General features: G+C 40.2%; 1 protein-coding gene across 2 annotated transcripts; it reads left to right on the top strand.

Moving 5' to 3' along the window:
* The first annotated feature begins 234 nt into the window (after nt 1–234).
* On the top strand, nt 235–6,548 carry tmed2 (transmembrane p24 trafficking protein 2). Of its 2 annotated transcripts, XM_023338688.1 has the most exons (5): nt 235–590; nt 3,836–4,028; nt 4,152–4,169; nt 5,000–5,107; nt 5,206–6,548. In XM_023338688.1, exons 1-5 carry the CDS (start codon nt 411–413, stop codon nt 5,328–5,330), a joined length of 624 nt encoding a protein of 207 aa, XP_023194456.1. In that variant the 5' UTR covers nt 235–410; the 3' UTR covers nt 5,331–6,548. The 2 variants fall into 2 exon arrangements, with proteins under 2 accessions (XP_023194456.1, XP_005812072.1); XM_005812015.3 differs by lacking the exon at nt 4,152–4,169 and having other exon boundaries at nt 411–590; nt 5,206–5,330.
* The last annotated feature ends 6,619 nt before the right edge of the window (nt 6,549–13,167 follow it).

The following is a 13,167-nucleotide window of genomic DNA, read 5'->3' as shown; positions in this document are numbered from 1 at the left end:
ACTGTTCATCAAGTCAGCCCCTAATTTGAAAGGCATTTATCAAAGAACATTGTGTAGTTTAGGTTCTGCGTGCTAACTTGCTTTTTAATCATGACTTACATTAGATCACAGTGAATGTATTCAAGACTTTCGTCTGAATTCTTTCGATTGTGATTTGGAAATTAATTCTCGTCTAAGTTGTAAAGCGTCTCATCCTGAGGCGCTGTCGTAAAGATTGGCCCTTACAGCTTGCCGTTTAAGAAACCGTACGTGGCAGTCAGAGAGCGGAACACGGCTGTAGAGTGGAGCTCCTTCCCTGTTCCAACTGTCCGCTCCTGGAAACACGGCAGTTTTCCTGTCTGTTCTGTAAAACGAGAAAAAAAGGGTGACACTCCTTATAGCGTTGGTGTTTTCAGCACGTCGTTTCAATTATGTTTACCATCTCAGAACTTGTTGTCTTGCTGGCCGCTCTGTGTGCTACCGCGTCCGGCTACTTTGTTAGCATAGATGCTCATGCTGAGGAGTGCTTCTACGAGCGGGTCAACTCTGGCACGAAGATGGGCCTCATGTTCGAGGTGGCCGAGGGAGGCTTCCTGGACATCGACGTAGAGGTAATATGCTTCTTCAAGTGCGTCCAACCATCAAAATCGTGTATTGTGTACGAAATGGAGCTATTACTACTTCAAACTCCGAACTGGATCGACAGGCCCTGTGCTAACGTTAGCTGCTAACGATTAGCCGTCTCGCTGTGAAACGTCACCTGAAGTAAAGTAGCTATGATCCGGATTTATTCGTGGCATTTTAGTCATTTGCAAGATATGAACATTTATCTCGTTGTATATATCACAAAATGGCCGTTGTGGTTAAGACATTGCAAGGGCGATGCAGGGTTGATCAATTGGATGCAGCTTTAGCATTATATCTGGCTAGGCTACCATATCATACAGTATTTAGGAGTATATTTTGAATTGTAAGTTTAAAATAGAGTTGAGCTGTGATTCCACAACTGTTCTAGAGATCTGCTTCTAATTAAAATAGCCATATATATATATATATATATATATATATATATATATATAATTTTTTTTATCCCACTGGCAGCTGCCATATGCCGACCTCTCAATGATTTGGTAAAAATCGAGTCAGGGTTGCCAGGTCTCTCAGGAGAAGCAAGCAGAAAGGTCTTCAAAATCAGACATGAAACGACGCCTCTGGAAAAACAACTGTTTATTTCGCATTTCGTCAGAAATAAACTCTTTAAAATAAATTTTGCTTAGTAACCTGACCTGGCAGCTGACCCACCCACTGGGTTCACCTGCTTGTTTCTGCTCTGGGTCAGTAAGACTTTCTTTATCCAGTTGTTCGTTTTTACATAAGAAAAAATTTGATAATGTTAGCTTTTATACATTTATTAAATTGTGATTGTTTTCTTTTTGCTTGAGCAAATGCATAACCGTGTGCTAAATGAATAAACAACAAAAAAAGAAGCATGCAGACTAATGGATTCCACAGATCGATACATGGCAATGCTGAACTCCAAGATAAATGGATATTAGAGTATACTTTTGAAATCTTGCCTCTCTGCTGAACAACAGGGCTGTGCTGTTTCTGGTGTTTTTTATTTGTGGCGTTTATTGAAGGGAGAAAAAAATATTACAAATGGGACATTTTTAACTCTCCTGTTTTTGAATTTTGCACAGCCAGCGGTACTGGATTGGCAGGCTCCGTGTTTTTCCTTGGGGAGTGAAGACCTCTACTTAAAGTTTGAGATTTTCTAACAGAGGCCACCATGTCCAACTCCATGTTGAGATTAAAATGTCAAAGAGAAAAACAGAGCAACTGTCCTCTACTCCATTTAGCCATTTTCTTCTTATTCTTCTTCTTCTTCAAAAAAAGTAACTCCCTCTCACAACGTGAATGACTCTCATCCCTCAACATGTTTTGATGCAGTTTCACGAAACTTTTCATCTCAGAACTTCGTGTCTGACTTTTTCATTCAGTGTTTAAGTGTATACATAAGAGGCTTTTAATGGTGCAATCAGAGACTGATTAGATTTCTTTTTGGTTTTTTACCTACATCCCCCAGAATGCTGTGCGGTTCTGGATTGGTATTCTGTGAACAATCTATAAATTGAACATTAAACTTTCTATGAGACGTATTATTGCTGATATCACTTGTGTATTGCAATACATGTATTATTGATTTATTGTGCAGCCCTAATACAACAATATATTTGGTTGAAAATGGCTGAGTTTGTTGTTGAGGAATTTTTGAATAAAAATATGAACAGTTTGATGATAAAATGGTTTGATCCATTTGGAGGGTGTTTAGAGACAATTCAGTTCACCGGTTGCACTTGAATGTATCGCAGCTATGCACAGATGGGAACACCTGTCGTTGAATGGACTCCCATGGACGCAGTACATGCTCTGATATGAGATTCCTACGGCTGGTTGAATGCAACAGGCAGCTGGATTTTCACTTTAGGCTCGTTTTTCTTGGTATAAAAGTGACGTTTACATTACAAAACGCTGACCTGAAGCTTTGGTTCGGGTCAGCTAAAGGACATCATGCTCAGCTGAAAAGGCTATGTGGAACGTTTTTGTTAGAAATACATAAACTGTTTCACTCTTTGGAGGTGATCTTGTAGAAGCTTCAAAGTGAGATTTAGCTCGTGGAGTCCTCTACTCATTTGAAACGAGTAGAGGATCAATATGATGGCATGTAATGATTCCTGATTTGAGTTCCTCCCTCTGATAAAGTGATCAATTTCTTACCCATTTCCATTAGTCATAATTTATTAACCAGAGTTGCATCTATGCTGATTGGTCTATATTTATAAGATGTTAAAACTTGGAATAAATTGCTATTTAAATATGCTGTTGTTAAAATATTCTGTAAGGGTAACCCTCCATTGTACTCCTCCTAATACTGCATGACACTGGAGTGCAATATTCATGTCGCAATTGACTGGTTGGAGTAGTAGTTGTTGGCTAATATATGCCAACTATTGGGAACTTGCATCTTTTATGTTACTGTAATGCTTTACCAGTTGGACAGTCTATTGGCAGCAGATGCTCTCATCAGATAGAGAAGACATTGCACAAAATGCTTAATGACACAGATCGATGGAAGTGCAGATTAGGAGAAATATAGACACTGTCATCATATTATCGCAAGAGTGAGAGACCACAGGCTCTGGTTAAAGCTCACAAGTACTTCTTTCTCCTCTAAAGATTTGGATCACCAGAAATCCAAATAATGGCATTTATGCCTAAGGCGTAGCAGCGATGGATAGTGTTGTTACATGGGTAAAAGTTTCACTACTTCACTTTTTTCCCTGTTATTTTCTTTTAAACCTTCCATAAAATGTAAACATTACTGATGATCTATTTTGAGATTCTAGGTGAGTGGGCCTTTATTTGAAAGTGTTGTTGTGCTTTTGTGGATGTACAATGGCAATAAAAATAGTCAAAAAAAGAATTTACCAGATATCTTCTCCATACAGGGTTTCATAAGCCTGGCGGGCCACCAGGCCTTGCTGCCCCCACCAGGCTGTGTTGTTTTTATTCATTATATTTGTTTGTACACCAGTAACAGTGATGGCAAACAAAGACCGGTTAACAAGTCTCTAGTTAGTGAAACGGTTGGAAGCACAATGGCAACGTAGTGTGGTCAGTATGCGAATGCGTAGGGAGACTGAGGTCAGGTGTTTTTATTTCACACAATTTGAGTTTTGTTTTTTTTGTTTAACTCAAACACAGTAGCGCCCCCTACCACCGGGCTTAGCAAGTTTTCTGGGTGAAACTCTGCACCCTTTCAATATTTTTTACCCAGATATCGTTCTCTCTTCAGATAACGGGGCCTGATGGTAAACAGATTTACAAAGGAGACAGAGAGTCCAGTGGGAAATACTCCGTGGCTGCACACATGGACGGAACCTACAAGTTCTGCTTCAGCAACAAGATGTCCACCATGACGCCCAAGATCGTCATGTTCACCATCGACATCGGAGAGGCGCCGAAAGGCCAGGACATGGAGACGGAAGGTACTCGGATCGGCCACGTCTGACTACATGGCCCGTCTTTTGTGATGCTGCTTCTATTTCAAAGATTTGATCTTTTGAATTTCTTTTTTGACTTTACTTTGGGTACATTTCCCTCCTTTATAGGTGGTGACGGCTGGGATGGTAGGAAAAAGAAAAGGGCAGAATAAGTGAAAACTGTCGTATGAAGTTTGCGATGCACCGTGGAGTTTTCTCTAACCAGTCTTGTTTTCATGTTATAAACTAATATTACATGTTGTTTGCGACAGAGGCAGCCTTAATGTTTGGTTTTTTTGTTGTTTTTTAACGGTTTGACTGTTTGCACTGTGAGTATCAGAGAAATGGTGTGCTATGAAAAAGTATTTGCTTCTTTTATGGATTTCAACGGGTTTAGCTCGTCTTTCTTGGTTACTAAAGAGTATCGGACAGAAATGAACTGATGAACATGAACCGTCAGTTTAAGGTTACTTTGCAGCATCTCGATCCGCTTTACGTGCACACAGTGACCGAAACACTCTGAAGCCTTCCGTTTTGCTTGGGTTGAAGCTGCTGCATAAACTCCCGAACACTTGTTTACTTCAGGATTTTTCTTCTAGAGAGAGAAAAAATATCATGGTTTCATCTCTTGAAGCTTGTCATTCATGTCTTAAAACGGCGAAGCAGCTCCAGACCATCATACTACCACCACCATGTTTCACTGTTTGCATGGTCCTCTTTTCTGAAAGGTGTCTGTCCATTTTGTATTTCTTCAGGTTATCTAAGTGTGATTTTTTTATTTTTATTTATTTATTTAATTTAAGTTTGCCAGCGATCATTTAAATGTGAGGCAGAGGAAATCCATAAGCGGGGCAAATACTCCTCCACCGAACTGTTGACGTAAAGGAATCGTGTTTCGGATGCAAGAAGGTTTTGCCTGCCGCATGTCCTCTGTGCACGTCGTCCTTCTGCATTTAACGGCTCGCTGCTCGTTTCAGCTCATCAAAACAAGCTGGAGGAGATGATCAACGAGCTCGCCGTCGCCATGACGGCGGTGAAGCATGAGCAGGAGTACATGGAGGTCCGCGAGAGGATACACAGAGCGGGTAAGAACGCAATTCGAGAGCCGTTTGGTCTGATGAGTGCAGTAAAATGTATCCTCACGTCCCGTCTGCTGTTTTTTTTTTTCTTCTATTTCTACTAGTTAACGACAACACAAACAGCAGGGTGGTCCTGTGGTCCTTCTTCGAAGCCCTCGTTCTGGTGGCCATGACACTTGGACAGATTTACTACTTGAAGAGATTTTTCGAAGTGCGACGAGTGGTGTAGTTCCCTCCATCCGTCCATCCCTGTGTGTCCTCCACTGTTCTTTTTTTTTTATTTTTCCCCCCTCCAACACCAAGACAGTTATTTCCACACTGAAAGACAAGACTGGCCGTTTTGAGAAAAGCCAACACGTGATTTGATCTGATGACTTTTTGTTGTTGTTGCTGCTGCTCTGTTACCTGCTTGATTCCCTCAATAATTGTATGTTTGGAAACAAATGGCCAAAAGAGTCTGCTTGTAGATGTCGGATTCTTTAGTTCTTTTCTTTTTCTTCTTGGGTTTACCAGTTTTCTTTGTCGAGGTTTGATTAAAATCTAGTTGAGCGCTGGTCACTTTCCCAGGAAGCGTTCGCTGGCGCAAACGGCCGAGGCTTCCGCAAGCGCAAACGCGAGAAAGATTTCAGGACGCGTGCGCGGAGTCACCACAGGGGGAATGTAGGATTTCAATTGGAACGCAGTATCTGGGAGGTGGAGGGTTGTTCCTAGGGTCAAAGTTCACTAACTCCACTCCTCGTGTTTTGAAGTTTAAAGAATTCATATTGCAGCTGGTCTTTCTAAAAATAAATAAATAAATTTAAAAAATGAGGCAACCTCTACCACTGTTATTGGATTGAAAGTGGAACATGCCAAAGGGGAACTCAGTGGACATTTTCATGGAGGTTTGTCTCTGCTCCCTGTGTATTTAACTAAATCCGACCAGGCCACTTGTTCACACACGTAGTATCTTTTTACACAGTTTAAAACGCGACTGCAGGACGTTGAGGGTCAGATTTTAACTGAGCTGTTTGGATGACAGCTCCAAAAAACAAAGTTGAATGAATGAAATCCATATTAAATGTTGACTGAGGGCGGGGTGGAAAGGGGGCGGGTGGGGGTTTGTACACTTAATATATTTTTGTTGGGCTTAGTTGCTTTTAGAATTCTTGTCAGGGTTTGGGTTTCGCAACAATACAGTTTTCAACAATATTCCATGTTTTGTTTCTGGAGCATGTTGAGTGTCATGCAGCCGTAATTCCTACGGTCACTGAACGCTGCGTGGAACGAAACATGCTCCAGTTTTGTATTGAAACAGTTCTGGCGACCTCGGCCTGCTCCGGACACAGTGTCTCCTTTTGTTTTTGTGACTGCAACAACAACCTGCTTCATGGGTCTGTACAAATGTAGGATGGCTTTCTGTGAACAAATGCCCCAGGTTTCATAATAAAGCCAATATTCTGTATGACTTTTTGTCTTTTTAAAACATCTTTTAGCAGCAAATTTCTAGGAAGAAAGATTTGCCTTTGCTTAGAGATGCACCAGCCCACTTTTTTCACTCGATACTGAACCTCGGATATCTGCGTTGGTATCGGCCGATACCGATCTGATACAGAGAATTGGTTCTGAAATGACAAAACTTCTTTTTTTTTTTTTTTTACATAAATGTAATGAACATTTATCTGCTGCACTAGTACAGCACACATAAACAAGTTCGGTCAAGCATGTTAAAAAACACAACTTCATTTAGGAGTCTAACACCCAATGTAAAATAAACTGAAACGGACAAAGACAATAGTCTGACTACTTTGGTCAAACATGTAAATATAAACTGCAGCAAACCTTTTAAATGGTGCAGAGATGAAATTATGAATTTTAAATATATTGTAAAATAAAACATGATGTTGCTCAGATCACAGCAGCATTGAATTAGACGATAGATCTGCCCTTACGGCACGTGGTCACGATACCAGATCTGGAATATTTTTCAATATTGGGATGAATACTAATGTAGGATCGGTGTAGCTCTCCTCTTTTCACAGTTCCTGAGACTGAATGCCTGTGCTTTTATTGGTGCTTCATTGAGGAGGGGAAAAAAACCCCTCAGTAATCCAAGTGGTTCTGTTCTTGTTTTATTCTTATGACTTCCAGCTAAAGAAAAAACAGAAACGTTAAGATATGGCCCACAAAATCGTGGACAAACTCTCCAGAAGATGCCCTCCACAAGGAGAGTAGGTCACAAACGGTCATTGCTAACGATACCTAAAACATGAGGGGATAAGATTTTAATACTACTTTCTGGAAAATTCCAAAGATCAAATTGATGCTACAAAGTTCTCCGTTTTTAATTTTGGCACCATTTCCCAGTTGCTATCGACAGCATGCATTGTGATTATAATGTGACTGAAGGCTCATCAGCATATCTACATAGGACAAAGACATTGTCCACATAGGAAAGCAGCAACATCTGGACCCATGAGGGAACTCTGCTCCTGTTCCCTACCTTTGCCCCAACAACAGTCAGTGCTGCCGGTAACAAAACACAAACACACAGCGATAAACGCAAGGCGACCTGTAGGAACCTCGTACACATCTACAAGTGCAACATCTCGCCTAACAGAAGAACAAATCAGAATTATAGTTTAATTTTCTATAAAAACACTTTAGGACACCTGAAATCTAAAAAAAAAATGTTGGTTTAAAGATAGTTTAGTTTTCAGCTTTTGGATATACACTGAACTAACAAACTGCGGAGTTGAACTGAAAGTGAACGGGGGATGAAGTGACTAAGAATGAGCTGATTAAACCAGAACAATATGCTGAGTCACAATTGTCATCGGAATATCAATTTTTCAAAAATCGCAAAAGGATTGGTGGATGTAGCATTTGGTTATTTTATCATTCAAGACACTTGCATTTGAGCTCTTATCCAGATAACACATTGTCTGGTTGCAATGACTCACTGCTGTTAACGTTAATTTCCGTTGACAAAATGCTTAAGTTGACATGAAGTGACACCATTAGATAGTTCTCTGAATAGTTCAGTGCTGATTTTCTCAGCAATGTGAGAGCAAATAAACCTCTTAAGGTCATCAACATTTAAGTCTGGAAAATTGATACAACATCGGCTCTTAATGGACCGAACCTTACGGTACCAAGCATCTGACGTCTGGCCACCTTGATGAGAAATTACCTACTGAAACAAATAAATCCCAGTGCTTTATGTAAGATTCGAACCAGACGAGTACTGGACCAGAGAGCCCGACCCAACTCTCCAGTCGATTCAGTAACATGTCATGATCAACAGTGTCAAAAGCTGCACTGAGGTCCAACAGAACCAGAACTGTGGTTCTTCCACTGTCTGTGTTTAGATGAATGTCACTGAACACTTTGATTAGGCCAGTCTCAGTACTGTGGTGAGCCTGGGAACCAGACTCAAAAATGTCACCGCAGTTTGTTATCATTAGGAAGCTATTTAACTGTTAGGAAGCTAACAGTAGGAAGCTATTTAACTGTTAGGAAGCTAACAGTAGGAAGCTATTTAACTGTTAGGAAGCTAACAGTAGGAAGCTATTTAACTGTTAGGAAGCTAACAGTAGGAAGCTATTTAACTGTTTAAACAGCTTTTTCAATAAGTTTGCTGATGAATGGGAGGTTAGAGGTCAGCCTGTCATTCTGCAGTAGTGATTTGTCCAGATCGTTCTCTTTTATCAGTGGTTTGATAATTGCTGTTTTCAAAGCCCGGGGGGGAAAAACACCTGATGAGAGCGATGAGTTACTATTTTAATCAGATTGTTTGCAATGACAGGCAGGACTATTTTAAGAAAATGTGTAGGAATGAATGGAAGCTTTAAGGATAGGCTTAATGACCAATCCAAACTCTTTTTGAGATATATCTATGTTATTGTTGTTCATAAAACCATTCACAACAGTGATGTGCGGTGAGGCAGTGTTGTAGACAAGACCACCTAACCCGAGACCAAGACAAGACCAAGACCGGCACCCCCACGCTACATGACACAATAAAATGTGAAATATGATCAAAATTGCTAATCAAATTGATCTGAAAGATTCACATTCCCATAAAAACACCTAGATATTAAATACTTAGAGCTTAAATACATTTTACCAATATTAAAAGCAGAATAAACTCTTTGTTCCTGCTTATCTAAAAAGATAACGCCCTGGGCATTTGCCCAAATCATTCATGTCAGAAATCACCGCTGTCTGCACCATTAAACATGGCAATTGAGGCAATGCCCAGACGGTAAACAACGCTCAACTATGAACACTGACCAAAGAGCAGCAAGCAAGAAGTAACCAAGCACAAGGAGCTCAGCATGACTGTTCTCACTCTCCCTCCCCCTGCATGAAGCCAGGCAGCACAAAGCTGTAATGTCTCCCATCATGGCAGACATTACAGCTGCCATTTTGAACTAAAACAATCAAAGAACAATGGGCATGCTCTGCGTGCTCTTTTGTTCTTGTGTTTTATTTATTTGCTAATTAAATAAATATCAATGTATATAATTACTATCGAGTAACTGGCTTATCACATTAATATTTTTATCAACTCAGCTACGTAGAACTAATGATTTATGTAGAAACTGAGCTAATTGGACTGGATGTTTTCTAACTGAAAAATTACAACACAACAACAAATTTAGACAGCCTGGTTTGCTGAACAGATGACTTGGGAAAATATTCCACATGAAAGTTCGATCTTTTTATTTTTATTTTATTTTATGATTTAAAAAAAAAGAAAAACCTCTTGATCCAATAAATTTTTTATATTTGATTAAGGACAGTAAATGTCAAAACATTTAAACCTCTTTCAGCTACAGAATTTAAAAGAACAGATTATTTTCTATTTTTTGTGCGGTATTTATAAAGAAAAGAAAAAAAAAACTTCAAGGGAATCTTGTCCAGATCAGAACAGAGCGCTTTACTGACATCTACTGGTGAAAAAACATATGGCGCCCTTAACATCTCTTCTTAATAGCATTCTACCGTAAATATTCAAATCCCTCGCTGGCCGACTGCTGAATTTCTTTTGAACGGATTCGCAAACGAGAGTGAAATTATTACCTGCTCCTGTGACCTATGGAGATTTTAACACCTAGATAAGTTACAGTGTGTTTTACAGCTACACATTTCAGTAACTGCAGCTGTCAGATTAAGTTTCAATCCTAAAACTTTCATGTCACATATGACATGTTATATATGATGTGATAAATATCACTGGCTCAAAAGCAATTCATATTTTCATTGATAACTGGCAAAATGTTTTCTTTTTATACAGTTTTTTCCCCCTAGTTTCACAATTTGAAATAGAAAATACAAAATGTTTTTATTCAAACTTCAGAAGTTTTGTAGTTGTTCTGCTGAGGCAGTTACATCAATTTGTGACATCAACTCTAGGTAGCAGCCAGGAAAATATTGAACATTTGTTCCAGGATGTTTTATCGTCATACCACATTGCTTGTCTGTGATTTGTTTGTCCAGAAATGGCCGTGGAAGAAACCGAAGAGCTGAAGACTCAACTTGCGGTGATGAAGCTTGACTTCGACAAGCGGTTTAAGGAAATGGACAAGGAGATTGTCAAATTGTTTCAAAAAACCAAGGCTCTGGAGCGAAAAGTGCAACAGCTGACCGAAAAGCTGAAGAACAAAGAGAAGGAAAAGGAAAGGCAGCTGGATTCAGAGCAGCCACTGAGTGAGATGTCTCTCCTAAAATGTTTCACCATAGGCTTCGGCATAGGCCTTGCATGTGTTGTAGTACTCGAGACCGGTCTTGATGTCGAGATCGGTTTCAAGAGCATTTTTTGATGGTCTCGGTCATTGACCACTCAAGATTTTATTACAACTGCGGAAATATCATAAAATTGCCAGCATATTGTCCGTCTGAGTTAGTTGCCTATTATTTAAATAGTTGAATAATCACGATTAACCCGATTTGTTGTTTCTGTCATGATTTGCGGTTGTAGGGGTGGTCGGGTGGACCCAGGTTGAAGTGAGAGAATTGACGATTTAATTCTCGTCAATTAAATCGTCAATTTAATTGACAATTAAATTGATGATTTAATTTGTCAGTTAAATCGTCGTAGTTGACAGGGAGTAACTACATAGGTTGACAGGTAGTTACTCCCTGTCGACTACTTACAAACTACAATTAGGTGCTCAGAATCTGATCGGGCAACCTTTGCTGATACTGGAATGCTGGGGACATGTACAGTACAGACCAAAAGTTTGGACACAACTGTGTGTCCAAACTTTTGGTCTGTACTCAATACAGACCAAAGGTTTGGACACACCTTCTCATTGAATTCAATGAGAAGGTGTGTCCAAACATTTGGTCTGAACTGTATGTCAGGAAGCGAGGGGTTTTGGTTTTCTGTGGGGTTTGTTTCTTTTCCCGCACCTTTTCCAGTCATCCACCAGAGGGAGCCAGGAGACCATCTTCTGGTGGGGCGGTTCTCAGGCGCTGATCAGAGAGAAGGACCTCGCTGCAGCAAACAGAAAGGGGCGGGGACAGACCTCTGGCAGTCTCATACCTTATTTGGAAATGGGGCCATTGCACACCGGAAGTGAAGGGGGCGCTACTTACCCTAACCCTAAATTCATTAGCATTTAATGAATTAAGGCAAAAAAATTTTTTAAATAAATAACCAAGATATTCATGTGTTTAACGTGTCCTTTGTGCCTTTTACCACTTAACAACAGGTGAGTCAGTCAGCAGCAACTCCCTCCTGACCCGTCCTCTCCTAAGTGAAATTAAAGCTGTAGTACGTAACTTTTATTTTAAAAAATATTTTTTTTACATATTTGTTAAAACTGTCATTGTGTTGTGACAACATGGCATGAGAGATAATCTGTGAAGAATCAATTTCCTCTGCTTTCTCCCAGTGCTATCCAGAAACAACCAATGAGAGGCAGGAGGCGGGTTTTAGGGCTGTCAATCACAATCTCATGTGGCTGCTCCTCCTCCCTCCCCTTGCTCTGCAGCTAACGCAGCCTGTTGTGAATGCTCAATCTAGTTAGCATAGCTATGACTGATGGCAGTTAGACTATTTTCCAGCAACGATAAGTTGTTTCTCTGCCATTAGCACATTTAGTAGCAAGTGAATGAAGTTGATTGACAGCACTAAGACCCTCCTTCTGGTTGTGATTGGTTGTTTTTGGCCAGAACATAACCAGTAATAGTAATTCAGGGAGGAGGTGGAGGAGATTGATTGTATTCACAGATGATCTGTCTCATAACAAACTGTCACGACATGGTAACTTACCAGTTAAGTTTGCTTAACTTAAGTTAACTTAGCTTAAGCTAAGTTTAAAAAAAACTAACAAAAAACGATTAAATCCAACGAACCGGGTCAGAACCGTTTCAAACCCGTTAAAAAGGAAACCCTGGCATTGCTGTTGCTATGGTAACAGCTCCTCCCCACACATGTTGCTGCACACCATCAGTCAGCTGGCTTAAAGAATCCGTCGCCATGACAACAACTTTTGACTATTTCATTTGCACAAACCAGAAATCATAACAACGATTTACCCGCAGAAGCCTCTGCTCCAACACACCTGAGTCAAATGAAGGGCTGTTAGCAGGTCAGTTCAGAGCTGATCCTGGTCTGTGGGAGTCAGGATGCATCTAAAAGTTGCAGGACGGTAGGACTGAACCTGAGTCCTACCGTCCAAAATACTTGGTTTAGTATTTTTGTTTAGCTGTTAGCAGCTAACGCTAGCCAAGAAGGCGTAGCACGAGGTGTTGGGTGGTTAACCGAACATTAAAACTGTAATAAAAAATCTGAAGGCCATTTGAGTAAACATTATTTAGCTGCGGAGTCGTCTTCTCGACGTTTTTGGCTTTAGACGGCATGATGGGGAAAGTGGCTGTGCTGGCCCGGTGGCTTGATCTATTGCGATCAAAGCTAACCCAAAATGTTTCTGTCTCTACACACTAAATAATGACATAGTGGATGCTTCTTTTTTTTCTTTCTTCATTAGTACATCATGTTGGTGACTGAAGCCTGTTATGGCGACTTCTACACATTTCTTCAGAAATAACTTTTAATGTTGTCCAGAATGCTT

This window comes from Xiphophorus maculatus, chromosome 8 (genome assembly GCF_002775205.1).
Source record: "Xiphophorus maculatus strain JP 163 A chromosome 8, X_maculatus-5.0-male, whole genome shotgun sequence".
NCBI lineage: Eukaryota > Metazoa > Chordata > Actinopteri > Cyprinodontiformes > Poeciliidae > Xiphophorus > Xiphophorus maculatus.
Note: the sequence above shows the minus strand (reverse complement) of the source record. Positions and strands in the feature narration are given on the sequence as shown.

What these genes read in the sequence shown, in the direction of transcription:
- tmed2 (XM_023338688.1), top strand. Translation starts at nt 411, where the DNA reads ATGTTTACCATCTCAGAACTTGTTGTCTTGCTGGCCGCTCTGTGTGCT. An exon ending in TCCTGGACATCGACGTAGAG is followed by an intron (nt 591 to 3,835) that starts GTAATATGCTTC and finishes TTCTCTCTTCAG; the next exon opens with ATAACGGGGCCTGATGGTAA. An exon ending in CGAGAGGATACACAGAGCGG is followed by an intron (nt 5,108 to 5,205) that starts GTAAGAACGCAA and finishes TATTTCTACTAG; the next exon opens with TTAACGACAACACAAACAGC.